General features: G+C 50.4%; 1 protein-coding gene across 9 annotated transcripts in view; it reads left to right on the forward strand.

Annotated features, from left to right (window-relative positions):
* Positions 1–26,076, forward strand: part of CABIN1 (calcineurin binding protein 1) — a 163,667-nt gene that overhangs the window by 72,630 nt on the left and 64,961 nt on the right. For 8 of the 9 annotated variants that reach the window (XM_050745881.1, XM_050745883.1, XM_050745890.1 and 5 more), the window contains 4 exons: positions 1,199–1,459; positions 5,141–5,292; positions 7,184–7,362; positions 23,306–23,488. In XM_050745881.1, coding sequence (XP_050601838.1) covers positions 1,199–1,459; positions 5,141–5,292; positions 7,184–7,362; positions 23,306–23,488 — 775 coding nt within the window. The remainder of the gene's footprint in view (positions 1–1,198; positions 1,460–5,140; positions 5,293–7,183; positions 7,363–23,305; positions 23,489–26,076) is intronic. The other variant, XM_050745887.1, reaches the window with a different exon arrangement.

The raw sequence follows: 26,076 nt of genomic DNA on the forward strand, positions 1-26,076 counted from the left end.
AGCCCATCTTGGAGGAACAGAAGCCCATCTTAGAGGGTGTGATGGAGTCGCTTGGTTGGTCCCGTGTCTGGCCCTGCACTGGGATCCTTTCCACTGTATTTCACCCATTGATGATCTCCCACTTTCTGTGTGGTCATTTTAATTTTTTCCCCTGAGAAGTGTGTAACAGAGCAGTGGGTAGCACATTGCTCCCTTATTTCAGTCCTGGGGCCATTGCTACAGGTTTTCACATAGACAAGCACCCACTGGACAGACATCCAAGGGCAGGCTCAACCTGGCTGGATAAGAACATGAGGCACCTCCTGCAGGCCGCAGCAGCTGCCCTTGCCAGAGACTAGTGCCTGCAGCCTCTTCCCCTCTCACTGGCCCCTGAGGTCAGGCAAGAAGAGGTTTTGGCTTCCCTGCCATTGATCCAGGACCACAGAGAGGAGGGATCAGAGACCTGGGCTGCTCAGAGCAGCTCTGTGGGCCCACACAGGCAGGCGTCTCTCTAGCTTCCGGCCCAGAGTTCTGGAATGAGGGGGCATGAGTTTGCCTGGCAGCTGACCAGGATTGGAGAGCAGTGCTCTCCAAGTTGGAACGCCTCTTAAAAGGTGATCCTCTGTGTTAGCTGTTTCCTTCCTTCAGTCTGTGAGAGCGTGGCTGGAGGTGCTTGCTGCAAATGCAGACTCCCAGTCAGTGGGTCTTAAGTAGGGCTCAGGAATTTGCCCCTCTACAAGTACTCCACATCTGTCTTAAAGAGCACAGAGAAGATGGTGGGAAGTCCTGTTGCACCCCAGGGGTATACACCCTCTCCCGTGCAGTGGAACGGGGTGCTAAATACATGCCCTCTTCAGTGCTCTACAGCACTGGGTGCTGAGTATTAGTAAATGTCCTCTCCAGTGCTGTGGAGCAGGGTGCTAGGTGAATCTGCGTTAGGTGCTACAGGGGGAAGCAGAAAAAAGTACCCTGGTTGACATGAGGTGACCTGAGTTTAAGTCCTGCTCTGTGCCTTGCTTGGTGTGTGCTTTTGAGAAACCCTTAGGCCTTTCTACACTTCAGTGCCACCAGCTGTGAAATGGTGAGGGCATTTCTGTGTCTTGGTTGTTGAGGGGAGTATAAACTTGCAAATAGGTCAGCAGAGCTTTGTACAGGAAAAAGTCTGATCCATGGGCAGGTTCAGGCATAAGGCCAGCGCAGTCTCATGATCTTCTTACAGATGGAGGGCCGACGCGACAGCATGCTAGAGACAGCCAAGCACTGTTTCACATCAGCAGCCCGCTGCGAGGGTGATGGTGACGAGGAGGAGTGGCTCATCCACTACATGCTGGGCAAGGTGGCTGAGAAGCAGCAGCAGCCACCCACCGTTTACCTGCTGCACTACAGGCAGGCTGGCCACTACCTGCACGAGGAGGCTGCCCGCTACCCCAAGAAGATCCACTACCACAACCCACCCGAGCTGGCCATGGAGGCCCTGGAGGTGACACCATGCTGGCCCAGGGTGGGGAAGCAGGGCAGGGACAGGCTGGTTTCTCTATCTCCCTGGGCATGGGGCTCAAGGTTCCAGTGACTGCCCTTCAACCTGCTGCAAACTTATCCGTGTTGAGCAGCTTCATGTGCAATTGAATTAAAACATCATTTCCTCTCTTTTCCCAAGGGGTGTTTATCATCCTTTCTGGGAGAGTGATCATTTTGTTCTTACCTCTCAGAAGAAAATTGTCTTTCCTCATTAAGAACCTGACCTTGGTGATGACAGTCAGTGCCACATAGCATCTCCCAGGCCCAGGACATTCACACCCTGTAGCCTGACAGGAGGGAGAGCAGGCGCCCTTGCCTCCAGGGTGCAAACGAGACATCCAAGGCCCCAGCCTGTGCCCAGGCTACCCAGGTTGGCAGGGGCTGAGCTAGGGTGAGCAGCCTGCTGTCTTGACTCCCAATTTGGGATCTTCTGATTGTTGTTCAAGAAAAGAGCCGTTCTTTACTGCCTGGATTTTCTCTCATGGTTTCCAGAGTGTTTCTGATGAATGCTGTCACTGTTGCTCATAGCAGTCTTGTGAGGCAGGCTGGGAAGCCATGATTGTCGATTTTGTAGGCAGGAAAACCAAGGACATGGTAGACATCTAGATGTCCACCATCTGGTTCAGCCCAGGACTTGAAGCTTCTGAAGGCCCTGTGCATCTTGGCTTTGCCTTTTCTGAGGCTATGTGCCCGGTCTCTACCAGTCCCACATGTCCAGCAAGCCTCTTGGAGTGTGGACAGAATCTGTTGCTTGCTTTTTTCTGCCTTTATGATTTTTTTTCCTGATTATAAAATTAACATGTATTTGTGTGTGCGTGTGTGTGTGTGTGTGTGTTTTAAAGAAATTCAAACAACTCAAAAGTGTACAGTGTGAATGTGAAGGCCCCTAATGATTCCAGTATGCCCCTCCATAAACCCTAACAGTTTGCTATGTCCCCATATGTCCAGATTTTTTCCTATTAACATATAAATATGTAGTAACATTTTCTTATGATTTTGCAGCTTGCCTTTTCGCTGGACAAAATGTAATGGAAGGTGTGGTGAGCTTCCCTGCCTGCCCTAGTGCCCTGTAGTTTAGCAGGGCATTTGTTTATCTGCACAGCCCCTTGATAGGTTTGGTTTCCTCTCCACTTCTTGCTATGACAAGGCACAGGTAGTGCATGTCCTTGTACTTGTAGCAGGGAGCACATCATGAGTATTTCTAAGGACTAAAGTCCAAAGGTAGAATTGCCATGTTGTTTAACATTCTGCTCATCAATGGCTACTTGCCCCAAGGTTGTACTGACCGATGAGAGTGTTTGCTTTCCCTCAGCCATATTGATGAGGTTCTCTTTTTAATATTTGCTAATTTTATGAGCAAACAAAAATGTCTCATTTTGGCCAGGTGTGGTGACTCATGCCTGTAATCCCAGCACTTTGGGAGGCTGAGGTGGGTGGATCATCTGAGGTCAGGAGTTCGAGATCAGCCTGACCAATATGGTGAAACCTGTCTCTTCTAAAAATTAGCCACGTGTGGTGGTGGAGGCCTGTAGTCCCAACTACTCAGGAGGCTGAGATGGGATGATCACTTGAGCCTGGGAGGTGGAGGGTGCAGTGAACCGAGATTGTGCCACTGTACTCCAACCTAGGTGACAGAGTGAGACCCTGTCTCAAAAAAAAAAAAAAAAAAAGTATGATTTAAAAAAAAATTTGGGGGGGCCTGGCATGGTGGCTCACGCCTATAATCCCAGCACTTTGGGAGGAGTTTGAGATATAGAGCTGGGGATCTCAGAGACTAGTGGGCAACATGACGAGACCCCCATCTCTACAAAAAATAAAAGATTAACCAGGCCTGGTGGCATGCGCCTGTAGTCCCAGAAACTTGGGAGGCCGAGGTGGGAGGATTGCTTGAGCCCAGGAGGTTGAGGCTGTAGTGATCTGTGATCGTACCACTGCACTCATGGTCTGGGTGATGGGCCCATATTCACTGGGCTCATGGAGAAGTGTGGAAACACAGCTTCCTGTCGAACGGTATCTCAGCAGCAGCAGCCTGGCTGCTGTCATTCGCAGCCCTGGGTCACCTGTCCTTCCCTGTCATAGTGCTCATGCTGTCCACCTGAGGGCATATGCCTTGGAAGAACTCCACTTTGGGGGTGAGAAGGCTAAGGCCCAGAGGAGTGGTGTGACTTGCCTTAAGTCACCTGCAGGAACAGAGAGGCGCTGGGCCAGATGCCTACTGAGCCCAGCATTCTTACATGGCACCTCTGGGAAGCCACTGAACCTGTGTGTGGCCCTCAGGAAGATGATGTCAACTCTGTTTTTCCTCCATGTTTTTTTCTTCAGGGTTTGGCCTCTGCTCCTGCCTGATAGAGCAGATGAGCAGGCAGGATGGTAGCCCCGGGGGTCCCAGCAGCTTCCAGATGAGGAACCAAGGCCTTAGATGTGTGGCCCACCCTCCCCCAGCATATGGTGCTGACTCCAAGGAGAGCAAGCACACATAGTTAATTTGGGGGGCATCCTATTCCATGCAACAACTGTAGCTATGTAACTTTGAGTCAGCTGGTATATGTGTATATCTTGTGTTAAAAATGACATTTCTCTGAAGATTTTAACCCTCTCCTGACAAAAATTCTTTTCTGCTATTGTGCCTTCATTCAAGATACTGTACCCGCCACTTGGATGAACTTTACCAGTTGAATGCTTTGCCCTCCCCCAAGTTTGGCCACCTGATTGTGCATGGGTGCCTCGAGTGGTTTCCTACATCTAAAAATGGAGTTGCTGGGCCAATTTCTCTGGGCTCCATAGGTGGGCTAGAGGTGGAGGGGCTCTGGATGTGAGCCCCCTCTGTCTGGGATGCCCCCTCAAGAGTGCTGCCAGCAGGTGTCTCACCTGGGTGAGGGGGGCCGCTTAGCCAGGGCCTGCAGTGAGCAGTTCTCAGCCCTCATACCACCCACTGTGCCCTCCAAGTGGGAGTCTGCTTCACACCCACTCCTGCGTGAGAAGGTCAGGGCAGACCTGGGTTTAACCTGGCCCTGGGCATTCCTGGCTGTGGGGCCTTGGGCAGTTCTTCGCCCATTGTAACTTGAGGAATGTGGTAAGGACTTGAGGAAATGGAGGAAAGCACAGGGCCCAATGGATGCAATGAGCTGCCTGCCCACCCATCCCCCCGCCACACCCATGGGGAAGATGTTTTCGAGCCCTGTAGGTGCCTGGCTCTGCCCAGGGCCTGGGCTATAAACAGAAATCCAACCTAGTCCTTGTTTCAGGGAGTCCAGAGTTCAGTGGGGAGACAGATGTAGAGACTCAGTTTCTATGGGTACCCACTGAAGGGCACAAAGAACAGCAGCACTGTGGCGGGAGGCAGTGCCCCAGTGAACGGAGCTGAAGGGTTATCATAATGAGTGGTTATTACTCTCATCTCACTACCATGTGCCTGAGTTACTGGGTGAACATTGAAGCTGGAATGCTGACAGTATACATTTTAATTTTCACAGCTTGTTTTAAATTAGTTGTAGGATGGCTGGTTTAAAAGCTAACAAAAACAGGCAGTGTGTGGCAGCCTGTTGCCCTGGTCATGGGCCCATTTCCAGTGTGGCTGACTGGCCTGTGGAACAAATCTTAGCAACTGGGAAGGCTGCTCACACCAGAGGTGTCATTCTCCTAGGTGTACTTTCGGCTCCATGCTTCCATCCTGAAGCTCCTGGGGAAGCCCGATTCTGGGGTTGGTGCAGAGGTCCTGGTCAACTTTATGAAGGAGGCTGCAGAAGGACCCTTTGCCAGGGGCGAGGAGAAGAACACACCCAAAGCTTCAGAAAAGTGAGTAGCACCCTTTAGGCGACCTCTAGCAGCTTACCCCATCTGCATCCCAGATGGCTCGTTTACTGCAATGTGTTGTTCAGAGGGTTGCTACACAGTAAACAGTAAACTAGAACTCATGGAGTCCCTAGGACCCATCTGGAAACTCCCATTTGCTGGGCCAAGGTATTTCTGTTGAATCTGAGAAGGAGAGGGTGAATGTGAGTCCCTTACCCTGTGGTCACATGTGGTGCTACTCCACCCTCAGGGGAAGTCCTGGGGAGAAGCCGATGCCCTCCTGCCCTCTGAACTGGGGCACAGCTTTGTTCTGTGCAGAACACTGTAGAAAGTTAGTTTTTGCTTTGCAGACTCTTGCCCCTGGGTCCTATGCCAAGGCCTTGTCTGCTGCCCGTTCTCCTGAGAAGCAGTGAGAAGTGTGGGAAGTGTGGGCTTCTCTTGTGGTGCCAGAGAGCTCAGAGAGACTGGGGCTCAGGTGTGGTCCCCTCAGTAGGCCTGGACTGACCCCGGTCTCCCTGTAGTTGTAAGTCATCTCCACAGCCCAGACTTCTTTCACTCCAGGCCCAGGTCCCGGTGCTGCCCCATCCTCAGGGGCAGGTCCTAGGGAGAAAGATGGGTTTGGGGTGACATGGGGAATTTACAGCTGCCAATTAACTTGATAGACTCACGCTGATTCTTGTGCTTCCGAGACATGCTTAGGGTCACCACCTGCCAGCTTGCCCACATGGGAGCCAGGGGAGGGCTCAGCTCACTCCATCTCTGAGACCACTCCCTGGCTGGGCACTGTGTGGGGTTCAGCTGAGTGCCAGAGAGGCCTGCACCCAGGCCCTGTGCTTGAGGGCTATGTGCTTCTGGCCACAGATAGCCTGTGTGATGTGCACCACAGGTGAGCCAGCTCCACAGAGAGTGTGCCCCTCAGCTTATGGGAGGTTCAGGCCCAGGCATGGCAGGCCACTCAGGTGGGCAGCTAGTGTGCTCAGAAGTTATAGATACCCATTTTTTTAGTCACAAAGGGCCCCCAGCATACAGTGATACTTTTCTTTCATTGATTATAATTCTGTTAAAATTTTTTTAATTATGCAAATAATACATGAATACATTCTAGTTATAGAACATTCAGGTAGTATATAAACATGTAGACTAAAATGTGACAGATCTCCTTCCAAGAGTTAGCCACTCTTCACAGTTTAATTTCCTAAATCATTTTCTGTACATTTATAACACTTAAATGTACACATACAATTGTAGGGTTTCTTTTATTTTATAAAAATGAACTATAGATGGTATTGTTTTAGAGTTTACTTTTTCCCCTGACAGTGGATCTGGGCACAGTCCATGGAGATAGTACCCCATTCACCTCATTCTTTCTAGTGGCTACTTACTATACCATAGTATGGATGTACTATGTTTTATGTAACCACTCCAGTGGACATTTAGAGTGTTTCTGATGTTTCTGCTCAACTTTGTTGCAGCACATATCCTTGTACATGTGTGAGCATGCAGTAAATGCAGATGTGTTTCTGTCTTCCCATTTGTCAGGGCTTAAGTTTGTCAGGCTGTCACACAGAAGGCATAGACTTGGTATGGAGAGATGCAAGGGTGCTTCTGAGGAAAGACTCATTGGCTCCCCTAGAGAGCCTCCTAGGGCCTGAGATTCAGAGATGCAGGTCACGCCCTGCCAGAAACATTAGGCAGTGTCCAGTTAGGAGCCAGAGCCTGTGTGGGTGCTGTAGGGGTAACTGTGGGCTCTGTGACACCAGGCAGATGGGGTGGGGGCCACCAGAGGTGCATGGGAGCAGCAGGCCCTGGGAAGGACACTCACCCTTACCAGCACACATCTGTTTCAATGTGAGGTGGAGACTCTGACCTGTGTTCCAAACCTCCGTTCCCACAGGGAGAAGGCCTGCCTGGTGGACGAGGACTCCCACTCTTCAGCTGGGACACTGCCGGGCCCCGGAGCCTCCCTCCCCTCCTCCTCTGGCCCAGGTCTGACATCCCCACCTTACACAGCCACTCCGATTGACCACGATTACGTCAAATGTAAAAAACCCCACCAGCAGGCAACGCCGGACGGTACAGTCCCTGTTCTCCCTACTGCCAGCCCAGGGCGGCACATCAATCACGGGGAGGGTGCTCGGGCGACTCATTTTGTCGCTTTGTTTTGGTGAGGGGGGGTGCTGGGTCTGGGGTGACACGGGCAATGTTGCGGCTGCTCATTAACCTCATGGATTCACGGTGATTCTTGTGCTTCCGAGACATGCTCAGGGTCGCCACCTGCCAGCTTGCCCACCTGGGAGCCAGGGGAGGGGCAGTCCAGGCTATGGCATCCCACCTCTTTGAGCCTTCTTTTTCCTATCTGCAAAATGGGGACATGATACCTACTTTGAAAGGAAGTTAGAAGACTGTGGCCTCCTGGAGTGGCTCCTGGTGCAGTCAGCTATCTTAGTGACACCTGCATTATTCAGCAGTACATTGTTACTGCTCTGTCCTTCTGACGGTTGAGGGAAGGCCGTGACTAATTCTAAGTATGTCACCCCTGAGAATCCAAATAAGTTGTTAATGGGGTCACCTGGGACCATATGTGTGGCCATCCCATGTGGGATGGGGCAGGTGGCGACTGTTCAACCACATTCCTTACTAACATTAGGAGGCTTGCATGCTGGCCTGTAGCTCGATTGCTTCATGTTCTCTCATTTTTGTAGTGATAAGCTAGTGACAGGTACTTGCTGGGATAAGCCAAATTGGTGACTTAAGAGGACCACTGAAGTGGAGTCCTGGGAGGTAGTGACAATGCTGAAAGACACCTGGGCCCTCACTCCTATGTCACTCATCTCATTTAGGCTTGGGAAAACAGGCCTTGCCCTGTGTTCCCAAAGGCATGGGGACACTAGTAGGTGGGTAGAGTTGGTCCCAGTGCTCTGCCTCCTGCCAGGTGGTCTTTATAGAGTGGCTCCTTGGAGTAAGAATGGACACTCTAGGGCACCATGGTAGCCTTGAAGTTCAGTCCCAGTACAGGTCTGGCGGGGGCCACCACCTTTGCTCTAGCACCCTGCTGAGGCCCCTGCCCAGTGCTCGGGTTCCTGGGTATCGCATGGGCATCTACCTCCAGCATTCTGAACTGAGTGGGTGGGGCTTGAGAGCAGGTTTAAAGAAGTGCTGAAGAAGGATGACAAGGGGGCCAGTGCTCCCATTTCTCTGGGGGCAGGATTTGCTGTTCTCAAGAAAGAAAAGGAGACCTGCAGTGTCCCCTCCTGGATTTGGTTTGGATTTGCAGCATGCGTGTTGAGAGAGAGGCTGAGGATCTGAGTGTGTGCTGTGTCTCTTACCTCCCAGAAGGTTCATGTCATTACTCCCAGTCTCAGCATTGGCACTTCCCTGCCCACCCCAGAGTGTTAAGCAGAGGTGGGAGGAGCTGACCAACCTGCTTCTCCAATCTTCAGTTCTGCAGACTTTCACTGTTAAGATCCTCTTTCCCCTTCTTAGTTAAGTTAATCAGCATGTTCCCAACCATTTACTCTTGAGAATATTGAGAAAACATACTATCTGCAAACCCCTGCTCGGGGAATTAGTTTTTGCCAGCTGCTTCCTGGGAGGAAGCACTATGCCAAAGTTTTCAGGAGAGGAATGCCTTTCCTGGCTGTCCACATGCCATGTGGCCCTGCTCACATGCACCTGGGCTGGGGAACCCAAGCACTGTCCTCTGCAGCTCTGCATGCTCCCACTGAGTTCACACCACATGCACCACTGTGCTTGGATGTCAGCTCATTAGAGTTGAGTATGCCTCTAGAAGCAGGAAAGGAGGGAGACAGGAGTGCCTCAGAAAGGGGCCATGATGCCAGCTGTCACATGTTGGCAAAGGTGTGTGCATAAAGCTGTTGGTGAGCCATTGCAGATCACTCAGGCATGACAACTGGGCATGACAGGTCCTGGGTGCCAACATGCTAGTTTTTTGTTCTAGAAGTTTGCAGAGAGAGCCATACAAATAAGTTCAAATATGGTTTCAGTGGTTGCACAATTTTGAACAGTTGTTTAAAAAAATGTTTTCAAAGTGATTCCTGTCAATGACACAAAGCCATCAGGATCCCATGGCCCACCTTTGCCCAGTCCCAGCCCCGCACTAGCCACCTGTGTGCTCTGCCCAGGCCTGGCTGCATAGTGCTTTCAGAACTCAGTTGCCTCACCTCTGAGAGAAAGCAGTGTCTGCAACATGAAAATGTTTGGGGTCCTAAAATAGCTGTGATCTTAGAATGTTAAAGTGGCCCTTTCAGCAGCTATGCTAGTTCTAGGGGAAGGCTCAGGCTCCAGGGAGAAGCAGCAGATTGCTGGTGTCAGGGGATGTGCTGGTGGCCTCAAGGGGCCACACTGCCCACCTCTGTTCCTACTTCTCCTTCCTGGGAGGAGAACATATAGCTCCTACTTTCCACTCAGCTTCTTGGCCTGAAACCAGCCTTGGGTCTACTGTGGGAGGAGAGGGGCCACCGCTGAGCCCTCATACTACCAGGAAGGTGATGGGTGCTTCTAGCCCTGGTACAGCTGAGGAGAAGCAGTCATGGGGAAGTCTGATGAGGAGGTCAGACAGGGAGGCAAGTGCACAGCAGGCCCTGGTCAAAGGATCTGATTTCCAGTCCCAGCTCCAAAATAAATATGTGCTCTGCAACCTTGGACAAAGGACTTCACTTCTTAATTTCCTCACCTGTTGAATGGAGGTAATGTCTTCCTCATGAGTATTAAACAAAAGTGCCAACTCATGGCAGCCAGCTCCTAGATGGAGTTCTCCAAGTCATTGGTGGAGCTAGGGCAAGACCTAGGTAGCACTGCATAGAAGGAAAAGCCTGAGCTCTGGGGCCAGTCCCCCTCAGTTTGCACCCCAGCTCTCTCCAGCTAGTGGCATGGCCTCACAAGAGGTGGAAGTAGTGTCCTCTGAAGCAGCAGCTCCAGAGTGGGCTTGGGCATGGGGCTTTCTGGATCCCAGTTTCCCACCCCCACAGAACAATTAACTTGACAGCAGTGGGAGAGGGAGCCAGGCATCAGGACTTTCCTTGGGCGTGGTTAGGAGACCTTGTATTGGAGCTGCCTTCCCACATTAGTATGCCTTTGCTTCAGAACCAGAAATCAGCTAGGATCAATTCTGATTTGGTTTAAGATTTAGAAAAGATTTAGAAAAATATCTCCAGGTATATGGGGGTTGTCTGACATTTGATAATAGCTGCTTCATAGGACCCAAATTTGTTCTCTGAACCACCCTCACTTGCAACCTTGTGTCACCTGCACTAGGGTGGGGAGCATCCTGCACCCTGTGCATAACTCTGGTGAAAAGCCTTGGGAATTGGCCCCTCAGGTCACTCTGACTCTACCACAGCCTGGTGTCAAAGCCAGCCCTTCACGGAACAGCCAGGAGGGCACTCACAGCTGACCTCTGGCCGAGCTGAGAAAGAGAGCAAGAGAGAGAACAACAGAGAGAAGCTTTGTTCCGGGCTGTGCTGCTGGCAGCTCTGGCTGGTTGTGCTCCCCACCTGCCTAACTTCTCCCTTCCATTCATCTCTTGGAATTTGCCCACAGGGCTGAAATCCTTAGTGTTGAAGCTTCCTGACCAGGAAAACAAGGTGATCCAAGGAGCACATTGTGACCTTCAGGGGGCTCCCAGTGATTGCCCTTTACATATGTTCAAACAACATAAGGAGATCTTTGAACAAGACCTACCCCTACCCTGTGTACAGTATGCATGTGTGTGTGTGTGTATGTGTGTTTGTGTGCCTGTGTGTAATTTTGCCCTACCACTCAATGCTATGTGCTTGCTCTGTGCTGGGCTCTGGGCAGGTGCCTGCAGGGTAGTAGCATATCTCCATCTTCATAACTGCCCTGCAGGTGTGGTCATGCCCTTGTTTCCCCAAGAGGAACCTGAGCTGAGGGCAGGTAGGCACTCATCCACAAGTGCCTGCTATAGTCAGGGTATAGCCGAGAGAGTGGGTCTGAATCTCCCTCCACCCTTAGCCAGAGGTGAGACTGACACTAGGAAGGCCCTGTGCTTGCCAGCCTGGCAGAGACTGAATCTGTGTGTTTCCCTTGTCCTTCAGCAGAGGGCCCAGGGAGCTTGGCCACTATGGAATGGCTTGGTTCGTCACTTGGCCTGGCTCAGCCCCGCTTTGGGATATGTCAGTAGTGGCTCTCTTGGACTAAAATCCTTGCTCTCTGCCTGTCGTGCTCCATGTCACCTCAGAACACCAGAGTCAGAAAAGGCCCCAGAGGCCGTAGGCCTTGTGCTGTGGTAGGTCTGGGGCTGAGCCTCCTGTAGGGTCTTTGGCCTACCTGTGGCCATGCCCATTCAGGTGGTTCCATTGGTGCTGTGCCAGGTGCATAGAACAGCACTGGTCCCTGCTGTAGAGGAGGTTGGTGCAAATCAGTCAGTTACATAGCTGAGGGCTGGGGGTCAACTGATGCCAGCACCAGAGAGGTGGGGTTTGTTCATCACAGAGAAATCTGGGCCTGGTGGGGTAAGAGGCCTTTCCGAGAAGGCAAAGCTTAACCAAGATCCGAGGGGTGTGTCGGTGTTTCCCTTGAGGGGTTGGGGAGGGGGAGCAGCCAGGGTCAGAAGAGTGGGAGCCTTGGAGGCTGGTATCCACCAAGGGTGGTGATGCCTACCTAGTTGCACTGACAGCATGGAGAGAGCCAGTGAGGAGCCTCAGGCTACCCTGAGCCCCAGGTTGTAGGGTGTGGGCCTTACTGGAGAGCCCAGGGTGCCCTGTGCCAAGCCCCTGTTGTGGCCATCCATCCTCAACCTCCATGCTGTCACCGTCTGTGTTGTGTGCCGTCTGTGCTCATCTTCACCTGTTCACCCCATGCTGCCTCCACCAATATTGCCCGTGCTGCCCCTAACCCTGACCACACTCTGTTCTCCAGGCTTTGTCTTTCTGCTTGCACCTGTCACGGCTCGCTTCAGGGAACAGCGCAGACCCGCATGCTCAGCTCTCAGTCCGGCTCCCTGCTACCCCTGTGACCAGGAGCACCTTCATGTCTGCTGGCCCTGTGATTTGGAGAGTGTGTTTGATGCGCTTGGCTTCTGCTGGTGGCCTATCTTCCCAGTTGTGGCCAGAGGCAGATGCAGTGGTAGCCTCTCCTCCACTGCCCGCCTGCCTACACCTCCAGCAGGTGGCCCAGTCCTATATTTCCATTGCTTTGCTCTTTCTTGCTTTAAAAAAAAAACAACAAAGGCAACAGACTCTAACATACCAAATTATCTTTACAAGGACAAATGTGTAAAAATGCAAATTGTGCACAGTAGCCTTGATGCTCTGATGGAGGTGGGTCCTGTGTCTTCAGCCCACCAGGGCCAGGCTGTGTAGGGTGGGGAGCTGTGAATGGCAGTCAGTCCTAAAAGGCAGGCCCAGCCTGGCCTCTGCTCAGTGACCTCCCCTCCTAGGGCTAAGTGGAGGTCAGTTTCTGGTTGGAATGCTGCTCCTAAACAGACCTTATCAAAGTGGGAGAGACTCTAAGTGGAGCTTAGTTTGTTTTGCTTGTTCCTGACAGGGGCAGGGGACAGGGGAGACTGTCAGGGAAGAGCCAGTCACCTCCTTTGTTCTCTTCTTCATTCTTAGCTTTTTGAAAACCTCTTTAGGAGATAACTGGTCATGGCATTTATTAAGCATCTGTTGTGTGCCAGGCATGGAAAAGGGTGCCATGGGGAAAGTCAAGATGATGGTGCCTTGATTCCTCCTCCCAGGTTGGATCTGATGTCCCATGGTATTATGGGACAGTAGTTGGTGCCAAGGAGGAATGCCGTGAGCTGGCACACGGGAGCAAGTTATGGGGTTTGGTGGGTTGGGAGAAATTCCTGGAGAAGGTGAGTCTCTAGAGAGGCCTGCGGGCCCATTTTGGGTGAAGGGCAATGGGGACAAAGACATGGAGGTTGGAGAGTCCTACAGCTTTTGGATACTGAGGTGACTGGGGTGGATGAAAAAGAGAGTTTGAGGGGAGAGAGCTTGGGAAGGCATTTGGGCTCAGAGTGTTGGGCTCTTTCCTGTGGGCAGTAGAGAGAGTGATGTGGTCACAGGATCTCTCTCTCTGGGCTCTAAGGCAGGCACATTTTCCCTCCCATCATCCTTTGAAGAGCTTTCCTGGGAGGCTCACTAGATGGCTGGGGGATGCGAGCCTCACACCTTACAGAACTGCTTTGCTGCTTCTGGCATTTGTATCAAGGCGGCTCACCTGCCTTTGGTCAGGAAAATGTTTAAAGCCTCCCAAGGCCTCCCTGGTTAGTGCCTTTCCTGGCTCAGAGGGCAGGATGAGAGATGCATGATGAGGCCTCTGAGCATCAGGCCCCCTCAGGGCAGCACCACAGTGTCTGCACATATCAGGGCTTCAGGGTGCCTGGCAGTGCTCAGTTGGCCCTCACCTGTGAGCACTGGCAAAGAATGGACAAGTGGTGCAGCCTGGCCCTCACACAATGCCCTCGTGCCCACCTGCTGCCTGCCGTCTGTCTCTCAGGGACCCCCAGGTTTCTGATATCACTTTTCTTTGGCATCCATCCAGTCTCCTCAGCCCGACAGTGGGCACCCCGATTTCCCAGGGCCAGGCTTGCTTCTGGTGGACATGTTCTTTCCCTGTGGCTGGCCAGGATTGACTGAGGCAACTTTTGTCTAGTCAGAACATTTCTCAAAATATTAATTCCACCCAAGTTTACAGTTCTTAGAAACCTGTTGTTTCCTGGTCGGCAGGACATTTGTGGTCTTTTCTGGGGCACTAGTCAGAGCTGCTGCAGTAGCACAACCATACATCTTCTTCCTCAGGCTTTTAGTGCCCCAGGCTGATGGAACAAATGGCGGTGAGCTGTTTGTGGTCTTACTGCTGGAGCAAATGGAGGAAGCACACTTAAGGAGACACTGGAAACTTGCATCTTATCACTAAAGAGCTCTTTTAGGCTGGCCTGGAAATCCTGGGACTGTCCAAGGGATCTGAGCTGAGTCAGACCTGAACAAGGAGGACTCAGAACACAGAGTCTGTTCTCACACTGAGTGGGGACAGGCAGCCTTTCTGTCACTGAGCCAGGTCTCTTTTCCTCTGCTTTGCCAGCTGTCATTCCTTTACAGTTGATCCTACAAATCCCACCCTGGAAGTGGAAGGTTCTGAAGCTTAGAGGGAGGTGGTTTAATAAGCAGTTGGCTGGCAGATGCACATCCCCCTAAGGATTCAGAGGGAAGGCTGGTGTGGCCCAGATGCATAGACACGAAACATTCCAGTAATTAACAGTAACAATAAAATATTTATAATCTTGCCACAAATATTAATTAGTATGAGCAGGTTTTGTGTGGGCAGATTTTTAAAAGAACATTCTGAGAAAAAAGAGCAAGGCCAGCCTATAGCCTGCTTGCTAGTGCCATTCTTCTTTCCTGTTGGCCTCCAAGCAGCTCCCTAAAGAAATCAGCTCTCAGCTCCTGAGACTCAAGGCTAGATACCTGCACTGTGGACAGTCCCTGGAGGTTCCATCCAGGGTGCCTGTTTCCTTGGAAGGCTGTCTCCACCCAGCCGCATAGGAAGTTTAGGCTAAGTCTGGCTCTCCTACATCAAAGAGGCTTTCCATCTGTCTCTTGCTCTGCCTCAGAGCCAGGAGGCCCAGAACCCCCTCCTCACCACAAAGCCCCTCCACAGAACAACAGCCTGACTCTGACTTCTCCCATCTGGCCTTGCTCTATTAGGCGAGGCAGGAGAACAGAATGCCTCTGCCACCAGGCTTGGCAGCTTTTTTCTGCAGAGCATAGGCAGACCCAGCTGGTCCTCTGAGGGCTCAGCACAGGCCATTAGCACACAAAGTTGCCTGTCAGACCATTTGAACCTAGGGCCACAGGATCCCAAAGACAACTTCATGGAGGAGGTGGGACTGGAGCCAGGCCTGTAGGCTGTTTCTGAGGCCAGAATCCCCTCTCCACACATACTCAAAGCCTTCCCAGTTCACTTGGGCAGCATGAGAGCGGTGCATGATGGTGCTAGGCTGCGTTCAGCTGTCCGGGAAGCAGGTGGAGTATGGTGGCTCAGGGAGGGTTGTTCCTTGCCCAAAGGTACATGGCTGACGGATAGGGGTCCCACCCCAGAGAAGCCTTTGACCCTCTTCTCCCAGAAGCCTTCCCTGGGTGCACTGGCCCTTCCTTGTCTGTGGGTCTGGTAACCTGAGAGATGACCTTGCAGAGGGGCCTGCTGGGAGTGGGGAGACTACAGCACTCAGTAGCATCCTTCCTTTTCCTCCTGCCCCTCTTCAGGGGCCTCCCAGAGCAGGGGCTTCCTGCTTCAGGAATTGGGGTGGCTCTGGGCTACACACCGCAGTCCAAACAACCCTCCCTGCTGCCTGCCCTGCCAGCTTATCCAACTGCAGGGGTTCTGTTCTCCAAGAGCTTCTTCCCAGCACTGTGACACATTGTCCTCCCTACCTTGACTCACTCAGCCCCTGGGCTGTCCCATCCACAGCAGCCCAGCTGGTGGCAGGGTGAGGGTCCTTTTCACATGCTCTGTGATGCTCCTGGCAAACTTATGCCACTGTTCATGTCTGTCTGTCTGTCTTTCTGTCTGTCTGTGGCCTCTCTGAGGTCTTCAGTCAGCTGTACCAGAGAAACTTTGCTTCCCCAGAAGAGGAGGAATGGGGGCTGGGGCACTGTCTGCCCAGGTAGATAGAGCCATTCTTTAAGAGCTTTTTCATTTATCCCTTTTGCCCTATTGATGTGAAAGAATTGAAACTTGGTGTTCTTTCAGTCTGACTGGCTTGAAACTTGGTATGAAACCTTGGGTTAACTTTTAGTATTTGAAATCAGGGTCATTTAAAATAGGCTGTGCCAACCCTTTCAGACACACAAGATCTGAAAGGAGCAGAAAGCGGGCGTTGGGCCTTGAGTCCCTTTTGGTGGCTCTCATTTGAAGAGATAACACATCCCTGGACTCCTTCCTGTGGTGCTGCCCCCTTGGGAGTGGGCAGGAACCTTGGCAAGCACCTCCCCCACCTGCTTGCTTCACAGGCCAGCTGGGCATCTCATCTCTGTGTACATAGTCCCTGCCTCTCCAGCTCTGCCCTAACAGCCCACCCCAGCATCATGACCTGCAGGTGGCACCCAAGACTGTGGTGAGCCCCATTAGCAGAGCCTTCCTCGGAGCCACTTAGGTACCTTGATTACCCCTTAGACAAGGGTTTGTCTAGAATCACTACAATGCCCCCCAGGGCCAGTACCAGTCTCTGCTCTCCGTTTTTTCAGATGGTTGGCAGTTCCAGATTCTCCCATCTGTGTCTGAGAGGCTCAGGGCGGGCCTGGCAAAGTACAGTCAGCAGTCCTCTGTCCCTGCCAGGTCCCTTGGCTTGTGCTTGTCCTACTCCACCGCTGTGGATGTTATTTTAAGAGGCTCAGCAGAGTCCCCACTCAATTGGTGGTTGTTCCTCAGGGGAGCAGGAGTTCTGGCCACCTTCTTTGCCTGCTGGCTGGATCCGTGGTTCTTTCACATTGCAGCAAGAGGGCGTTTGCACTTTGAGAGTAAATATCTACTTGCCTAAACCAGTCCTTAGTTTTCATAATGATCACAGCTGGGATTCCACCAAATTGGCAATTCCTTTAGGCCCAGAGCCCAAGAGCCTGCAAGCCGGTGAGCACGTGGGGCAGCCTGCCAGTCGGTGAAATCATCCCAGCAAGGCTTGCTTCCCGGAGCTTGCCGCAGGATGTGCTGCTGAGCTGTGCAGTGACTTCAGCTAGTCTCAGGCTGGCTGAGAAGAGCCAGCCCTAGCCTGTCTTTCAGGGAGACGTCAACTGCAGGAGCATATCCTGCTGTCTTTCAGAGACTCTGAGTCCTCACGAGCATTGTCTAAGCCATGGGTGTTCTCACTGTCAGGGCCAGAGTGAATGCTGCAGGGCAGTCACTTGTGTGCTAGGCACTAGGCTACGCCTTTGTGGGATTCCATGTATGTCAGGGACAGAGGTAGGAAGACTATGGCAATCACGGTAAAAAACATGAAGTGGGGGCCTAGAGCAGCAAAATCATTTGGCCAAGATCACCCAACCCCTAAGTGGCAGATCTGGAATGGGAATGTGGGTCTGGGAGCCCAACTCTTCAGCTCCTACAATGACCCTGCGTAGCCTCTAGAGGCTCCCAGTTGCCAATCCTTCCTTTACACACAGACAGCGAATGGCCTGCCCCACCTCTTCTTTGATCCCCTCATGCTGGGGACTCAAGTTTGGGACATTTTGTGAGGGCTGCAGGCCTACTCATAACGGCCATTCTGTGCTCATGGAGCCTTGTATTCTGGCTTTGTAAGTCAGGGAAGAGCCTTTCACAAGCATGAGACAAGAGGTTCCAGTCAGGTCCGTTCTCCTCCACTCAGGGGTCTTATACACGTCCCAAGTCCTCATTTCTCATTGTTCTGTCAGCCCAGCTGATACTGATGATCCATCAGTTCCTGGGCAGTGGACATGGCGAAGGCAGCTAGGAAGGAAGGGCTATGGCAGGGATGCCTACAAGGTCACTGTCCCCAAATCCTGTTATATGATGAGACATGGGTGAAGAGGCCAGAGCAGCAGGGCACCCTTTGGAGCACAGACCTGATCCTCAGTATCCTTTGTGCAGGCCATCCCACTTTGACAGGCCTGTTGTGTCAATGTTACCCCCCCCATCTACATGGTGCTGCTTAGGTATTGGCTCCAATATGGCATCAACAAAACCCTCTGTTCATTCAGACCTAAAGCTGTAATGGCAAATTTGAGGCATAAGAGATAAAACATGCCCAGGCTCTCTGAAATAATAATATTGATAAGCTGACATTTTGTGAACCTTTACTGTTTGTTAGGCACTGATTCAAGCACTTTATGTGTATTAACCTAGTTATTCATAACAGTTCTGTGAAGTGGATGCTTGTGTTATCACAGTTTTACATGCCTGGAAACTGAAGTGTAAATAATTATGGCATTTACAGAGGCTCTCAGAGATAGTAGGTGACAGAGCAGAATTTCAGTTCTATCAGCCTGGACTCTTTCAACTTTTTTGAAACAACTTTATATTTTGCTTTTTTTTTTAAGACAGGGTCTCGCTCTGTTATCCAGGCTAGAGTGGAGTGCAGTGGTGTGATCACTGCTCAGTGCAGCCTCAACCTCCTGGGCTCAAGTGACCCTCCCACCTCAGCCTCCCAAGTAACTGCCACGCCTGCCTTTTTTTTTTTTTTTTTTTTTTTGTACAGACGGGCATCTCCCTATGTTGCCCAGGCTGGTCTTGAACTGCTGGGCTCAAGCAATCCTCCCTCCTTGGCCTCCCAAAGTGCTGGGACTACAGGCATGAGCCACCCAGCCAAAACAAGTTTATATGTTGTTGCAAGTTTGCTGACCAGGCAGCTCATGCCTGCCCTCCCAGTAGGACCGAGCTGATTGGCACTAAAACATGGACCAATACCAGGCTTTTAAGGTAGCTGAGTGAAGGGTTGGTGGACCCTAGGGGACCGTGTCTGCCTTTCTTCTTGTGTTCCCCAGGAGGCCAGTGTGGCATGGACCTCTGTGAGATGATATGTGGTTGCAGTTTTTAGGTGAGAAAGGGACTTAACTCACTTACGGTCTCACAGCTAGTAAGTGGCACAAGAGGAACTCGAACTTAGCTCTCTTGGTTGCTAGTTTATTGAGCTTCACCTCAAGATATATAAAGTTCAAGACAAAGTTTCATTTTTTAATAGTTCTTGGCCAGGTGTGGTGGCTCACACCTGTAATCCCAGCACTTTGAGAGGCCGAGGTAGGTGGATCACCTGAGGTCAGGAGTTCGAGACCAGCCTGTCCAACATGGTGAAACCCCATCTCTTTTTTTTTTTTTTTTTTTGAGATGGAGTCTTGTTCTGTCGCCCAGGCTGGAGTGCAGTGGCACGATCTCGGCTCACTGCAAGCTCCGCCCCCCAGGTTCACACCATTCTCCTGCCTCAGCCTCCTGAGCAGCTGGGACTACTGGCACCCACCACCATGCCTGGCTAATTTTTTGTATTTTTTTAGTAGAGATGGGGTTTCACTGTGTTAGCCAGGATGGTATCGATCTTGTGACCTCGTGATCCACGCGCCTTGGCCTCCCAAAGTGCTGGGATTACAGGCATGAGCCACCACGCCCGGCCGCCCCATCTCTACTAAAAATACAAAAGATTAGCTGGGTGTGGTGGGGCACGCCTGTAGTCCCAGCTACTCAGGAGGCTGAGGCAGGAGGATTGCTTGAACCTGGAAGGTAGAGGTTGCAATGAGCTGAGATCGTGCGATTGCACTCCAGCCTGGGCGACGTGAGACCCTGTCTCAAAAAAAAAATTTTTTTAAAGTTCTATTTTATCTGTACTCTTGGTTTATTATAGTATCTTTTTTTTTTTTTTAATGTAGTTGTTGCCTTAGGGTTAACAAAATACACCTTTAAGTCATCGCAGTCTGCCTTCAGGTGATGCTGCACTGCTTCCTAGGCAGTGGAAGAGCTACTCATCTTTTGTGCTCATTTTCATTCATTTCCCTTTTACATATGCTCTAAGCCTACAATACATTGCTACTATTTTTGCTTTAGAAAATAAACAATAATGTTTTAGAAAAATTGAACATAAAAAGAATGTCTGTTGTATTTACCATAACTTTAACCATTTCTGGGGAACTCAATTTCTTTATGTAGATCCAAGTTTTATCTGGCCTCATATTCGTTCTACCTGAAAAATTACCTTTAATGTTTCTTGTAACTCAGATCTGCTGGTAATGAATCCCCTCAGTTTTTGTTTGCCTGGAAAAAACAAACAAACCAACCTTTTTTTTCCCTGAAATTTTTAGAGGTATTTTCACTGAGTATAGAATCCTGAGTTGACTATTTTATTCCTTCAGCACTTTAAAGATGTTGTCAGATATGTGTGATTTGTAATGAGAAGTCTGCTGTAATTCTTAACTTTGTCTTTCTGTATCTGATGTATCTTTCTCTGACTGCCTTCAACATTTTGTATCTTTGGGTTTCAGCAGTTTCAAAATGGCCCACCTAGGTGTGATTCTTTTTTTTTTTTTTTTTTTTTTTGTAATGTGTGTGGGGGTGTTTTCCCTTGCTTGGTGTTTTCTGAGAATCTTGGTGATTTGATGTCTTTTATTATTTTTGGAAAATTCTTAGTTATTATGTCTTTAAATATTTCTACTGTCCTGTTTCTCTCTCATCTCTTTTTGTGACTCCAGTTAGCGTGTTGGATCATTTGGATGCTCTGTTCTGATTCCTCCTGCCCACTGTTATTCTCTGGGTTTGGATTACAGATGCTCCTCAACTTACAATGGGGTTATTTCCTGATAAAACGAACATAAGTTGAAATTAAGTCAGAAATGCATTTAATATACCTGACCTACCAACATCATAGTTTAGCCCAGCCTCACCACAACATGCTCAGAACACTTGCGTTAGCTTACAGTTGGGCAAAATTATGTAACACGGAGGTCCCCAACCCCCAGGTCACAGACTGGTACCTGTCCGTGGCCGGTTAGGAACTGGGCCGCACAGCAGGAGGTGAGCAGCAGGCAGGCGAGCACTACCACCTGAACCCTGGCTCCTGTCCGATCAGTGGCAGGCGTTCCATAGATTCTCATAGGAGCATGAACCCTATTGTGAACTGCACATGTGGAGGGATCTAGGTTGTGTGCTCCTCGCAAGAATCTAATGCCAGAGAATAGTTTTATCCTGAAACTATCCCCCTCCAACCCCCGTGGTCTGTGGAAAATTGTCTTCCAAAAATTGTCTTCCTGGTGCCAAAAAGGTTGAGGACTGCTGTTATAGCACAAAGCCTATTTCATGATAAAGTGTTGAATATCTCATGCAATAGTATTGTACTGCATTTGGGAAAAGATCAAAATTTAAAATTTGAAGTGTAGTTTCTACTGAATGCATATCACTTTTGCACCATTGTAAAGTCAAAAAATTTTTTTTTTTTTTTTTTTTTTTTTTTTGAGACGGCGTCTCGCTCTGTCGCCCAGGCTGGAGTGCAGTGTGGCCTGATCTCAGCTCACTGCAAGCTCCGCCTCCCAGGTTCACGCCATTCTCCTGCCTCAGCCTCCCGAGTAGCTGGGACCACAGGCGCCCGCCAGCTCGCCCGGCTAGTTTTTTGTATTTTTTAGTAGAGACAGGGTTTCACTGTGTTAGCCAGGATGGTCTCGATCTCCTGACCTTGTGATCCACCCGTCTCGGCCTCCCAAAGTGCTGGGATTACAGGCTTGAGCCACCGCACCTGGCCCAAGTCAAAAAAATTTTAAGTTGAACCATTGTAAGTTGGAGATTGTCGGTATTTCTAGTGACCTGTTTTCAAGTTTTGATTTCCTTTTCCTCCTCAGCTGTGTCAGGTTGGCTGCAGTGTCTGGGAAAGGCACTCTTCATCTCTGTTACTGTATTTTTTATTTCTAGCCTTTGCATTTGACTTTTGCTTTTTTTAATCTCACTGCTGAAATTTCCTGTCTGTTCGTGCATGTTGTTCAGCTTTTCCAGTACAGCCTTTGACATACTAATCATATTTATGAATCATATTAATCTTAGTTATTTTAAATTCCCTGACATGTAGTTCCAATATCTGGGTTATCTGTGAGTCTGGCTCTGCTGATTGATTTGTCTCTTGACGATTTACTTTTTTGTTTCTTTCTGTATGCGTCTTGTAATTTTTACATTGAATAACAGATATCATGTATAGGACAGAAGAGACTGAAATAAGTAATATGTATGCTTGGAATAGGCTTCCATCTTTTGTTTCTAGGCTTTTAGTAAGGAAAGTTGAGTTAGGCTAGTCAGAAATTGAGCTGGCTTGCGTTTTGTTGTTACTATGGTTCTGTGCCCCAGTGGTGCAATCATAGCTCACTGCAGCCTCGACCTCCCAAGCTCAAATTCCTCTCATGTTACCTTGTGCTTAGTAGGGGAGCTTGTTTGCCACAAGGTTTTTCCCCACATTCCAGTTCCGCCTTCAGCCTTAGGCCTTTGTGTGTGCATCAGGGAGGGTACTCCTCCATGCTCTTGCCTCCTCCCTGCAGTAGACTGCCTTGCTTGTTACTCAGTGCATGCCAGCCTAGGGTTGGGGACATGGGGTAGTTCTCTGTTGTCTTGGTCCCAGCCTCAGACTTAGGTGGACTCTGTGTCCCTGCATCTCAGGGGTGGTGCTTTCTCCGTGATTCTGCCCCTCCTTCAGTGGTGGGAGACCTCTAATGTTTGGACTCTAGATGATTTCCTGCCCCTCCCTTAGAATAGAAGGTTTTTCCTTTTCCCTTCCCCAGCTGCAGTGGGTCTTCACCTGTACCCTGGAGGCAACAAGGTTTCCTCCCCTGCCTCCATGCCTGAAGGCTTCGGTTCCTCCAGGCAGGCTTTGTACCTTTTCCATAGCAGCAACCACTCACTCCTCCCCTCCAGGTCTGCACTACTCCCAGGAAGGTTTCCTCAACTTCCCTCCTTGCCCCTCCCCTATTCTTTCTCATGAGCACCCGTGAAGGTCTGAAGACAGCAGCTAGTGACTGAGTACAAACTCCTTTTACATCTGTGGCTCCCAGAGATCTAGAGTTCTTCCAGATCACACCTGGCTTTTACTAACAGGTTAAAAATGTTTCCTGAATTTTTTCCCACTTCATTTATTTCTGTTATATTTATATGGTAGAAAAACTACATAATAATGGCTACTGTGCATCTCTTCCTAACTCCACATTTGACAACAGCACGTTGGTAACTTGAAAATTGCCATGGTGGGAATATTTACACTCCAGAAATCAGTAAGTGCTATTAATCAGGGCTTTCTTTTTCCCTGAGAGCCAGTTGTTAAATATTTACCAGAATACCACTGTTTGGGGGAACACCAGGAGGGCTGACCATGGAGATTGGTGCCTTTGGTGAGTCTCTCCGTGGCCTCTGGGATGGGTTGGGCCCAGCAGTGTTGAATGGCTGTGTTCAGGCCATCTCCTGCAAGGCAGTCCGCAGGCCACTGGCAGGGAGACTCACCATAGGGAGGCCCCCTGTGTTGGAGGTGGTGTAGGTTAATGCTCTCGCCCTGTCTTCCTCCTTCTCCCCTTAGACCGAAGCCAGGACAGCACAGCTGTAGCACTCTCAGACTCCAGCTCGACGCAGGACTTCTTTAATGAGCCCACCAGCTTACTGGAGGGCTCCAGGAAAGCCTACACAGAGAAGAGGCTGCCGGTTCTCAGTTCCCAAGCAGGAGGGACGGGTAAAGACCTTCAGGGGGCCACAGAAGAAAGAGGTATGAAGCTCTAACTCGGTAAATTAGAACCACTTTGATGTCTTGTGGCAATCTGGGCAGAGCTGAAGGCTTTGTGGCCCAGGGACCTTGGCTGGGCAAGTCGCTTACTCTCTGGGCCTCCGTTTTTCTCCCTGTAGGATGGGAATGGTCGCAGTGCCCTCCCTGGGGTTATGAGGGTTGAGGGAGGCAGCTCCTGAGGGTGCGCACAGAGCCCAGCACCACATGCGCTCAGGGATGCTTCTTCTTGTTGTTATGACCCTCACAGCCCAGCCCGGGAAAGCTATGTCTGTGACATCAGTGTGCTCTGTTTTTTTTTCTTGGTTAATGGTTATTTTAAGTCTTTGGATCCTAAATGTCACAAACGTGTTTTCTTTTTAGTCTGAATCACATGAGGTCTTCAGGAAAAATCTCCCTTTTTGGGGGGTGGGGGGCACAGGGCCCTGATTTAAGCCTGGGGGTATGCCCAGCTCTCCTGGGGGGTCTAGGCCACGTTTGTAGAAATCAGTTGGCAGAGCCCCACATCTGGGCTTACTGGGAGATCACAGGCAGGCTGGGGCTTTCCTGGCCCCACTCTGAGCTGTGGCTGGTCAGCTGTGGATTTGAGAGCTTTCCCACTCTGGCCAGGGCCAGGACTTACAGGTGTTTCTCAAACAGTAATAACAACAACCCAGCCCTGTACTCTTTTCTGTGCTGGGCACTGTGTTAATTCATTTGGTTCTCCCAAGCACCCTAGAGAAAAAGCATAATGACTATTCCCATTTTATAGCTGAAGAATCTGAGATTCAGAGAAGGTCTGGAATTTGCCCTCTCAGTCTACACCCTTAACCATTACCCCATGCTGCCTCTCCAGGTGGGATGGATGGATGGGGAAAAACATTGGTGATAAACTGCCTCCCTGAGGGACCCAGGCCTTGTCCCAGCAAGTCTCAGAGCAAGCCCTGGATGGGAGCTCACACATAGGTGTGGCAGTGGAGCCAGAGCCGTTTACACTAAGGAAGATCTCTCCCAGCTCTCTGCTCCCTGCCAGCCTCCCCTGGCTGGACTTAAAAGGGCATGAGACCACGTCCCCAGTAGGTTGGAAGTATCCGCATTAGGGGACACCTGGTAGAGACACTAGATAAGAGGGCACAGAATGGAGGACTTACCATGTGGATTTACTTGTATCTGGTGCTCATAGAGAGATGAGGCCACCACCCCACTCTCTCACCAGGCAGTCACTATGCTGTCGCCAGCCAGCGTTGACATTCTGTAACTGACATAAACACACTGTAGGAAGTTTGAAATGGGAAGGAAAAAGGTAACTTACACTCTTAACACTCTAATACAGCATTTCTGGTCTTAAAAATAAGATTTTTAAACTTATTAGACAAGTAAGACCACCATGTGTGCTCTGTGGCCTGTCAAGCCGTGACTGCTGTGGATGCTATTGTGTCATCATGAACTTCTCTCCCACTTACATGAGGAAGGGGACATGGGTGTTGGGGGAACGAAGCAGAGAGTGAGTTGGCTTTGGTCTGGCACAGCCTATACAGGCCCTTCTAGACTCATGAAGAGTGTCCTGCCTCTTCCCTCCTTCCATTAGAGCCAGTGGCTTAAGCAGACAGTTTGTGGGGTTGGCCATTGGTGAAGAAGGTTAGGGTAGGACCAAAGGTCACCACAATAGCTGATAAGCATGAAATGAAACCTCTTGCTTCCATGGCCATGTTCCTCCTCTCTAAGTCCATCTTTTCTTGGTAACCATGGTGGTGAAGTTGATCAACTTCCTGCTGGGAGAGCAGGTATGGCAGGGAATGCTTCTCATGCCCACTGCCAGCACACAGTTCTGGGAGCAGAGCACTCCTCCAGGCCTGGTCTTGGTGAGTGGTGGTCTCTAACACGCACTCCCCTGGACTGCCATTGGGTAGTAGCCTGGCCATCACAGTCTGCAGTGCTTGAGCAGCCTTTGGCCTCTCTGCAGAAAGCCAGGACAGCAGTGCCTAGGCAGTGTTCGGTGCAGGCCCCAGTGTGCTCCACATCCCTTGCCTTCCCAGCACGCCCTCATGGAGAGTCCTATCACCAGCCTGCTGCTTCCTCCGTCATTAATGTTATGGGGTACAGGCCCTCGCTCATACGTTTTGTATTTGTTATCAAGCAGCAGGGCACAACAGGTCTAGATCTGTACCACGCACTGGGTACCAAGGGAAAGCAGAAACAGATCTGACAGCCACATCCTGCCTGGCACTGAGATGCGCTCCCTCCCACCACGTCTAGCAGACACAAGCTGTCACACTGCCCAAGGACCAGCCTCCTTCCTTTAATTCTCCAGAAGCTGCCTTTCTCCACTCTGGCCTTGACCGAGGTGCCTTGAGGAAAGAGCCTTTCCCAGAAGTGACTGTTGCAGCTAGCTGAAGCTCACCTTTGCAGGGGGCAGAGCTTCAAAAAAAAAAAAAAAGTCTAAAATACGAAGGTCGCAAGAGTAAAGACTTATTTATTTAATCTAGAAGAAAGTTGTCCACAGTTTCATCACTTAAACACGAGCTCACTCTTCTATATCATTCTGAGGGCAAGAGGGTAAAACCCAAAGCAGAGTTGACGACCACCTGTTGTGA

The sequence above is a fragment of the Macaca thibetana genome, chromosome 10 (genome assembly GCF_024542745.1).
Source record: "Macaca thibetana thibetana isolate TM-01 chromosome 10, ASM2454274v1, whole genome shotgun sequence".
In the NCBI taxonomy this organism is placed as follows: domain Eukaryota; kingdom Metazoa; phylum Chordata; class Mammalia; order Primates; family Cercopithecidae; genus Macaca; species Macaca thibetana.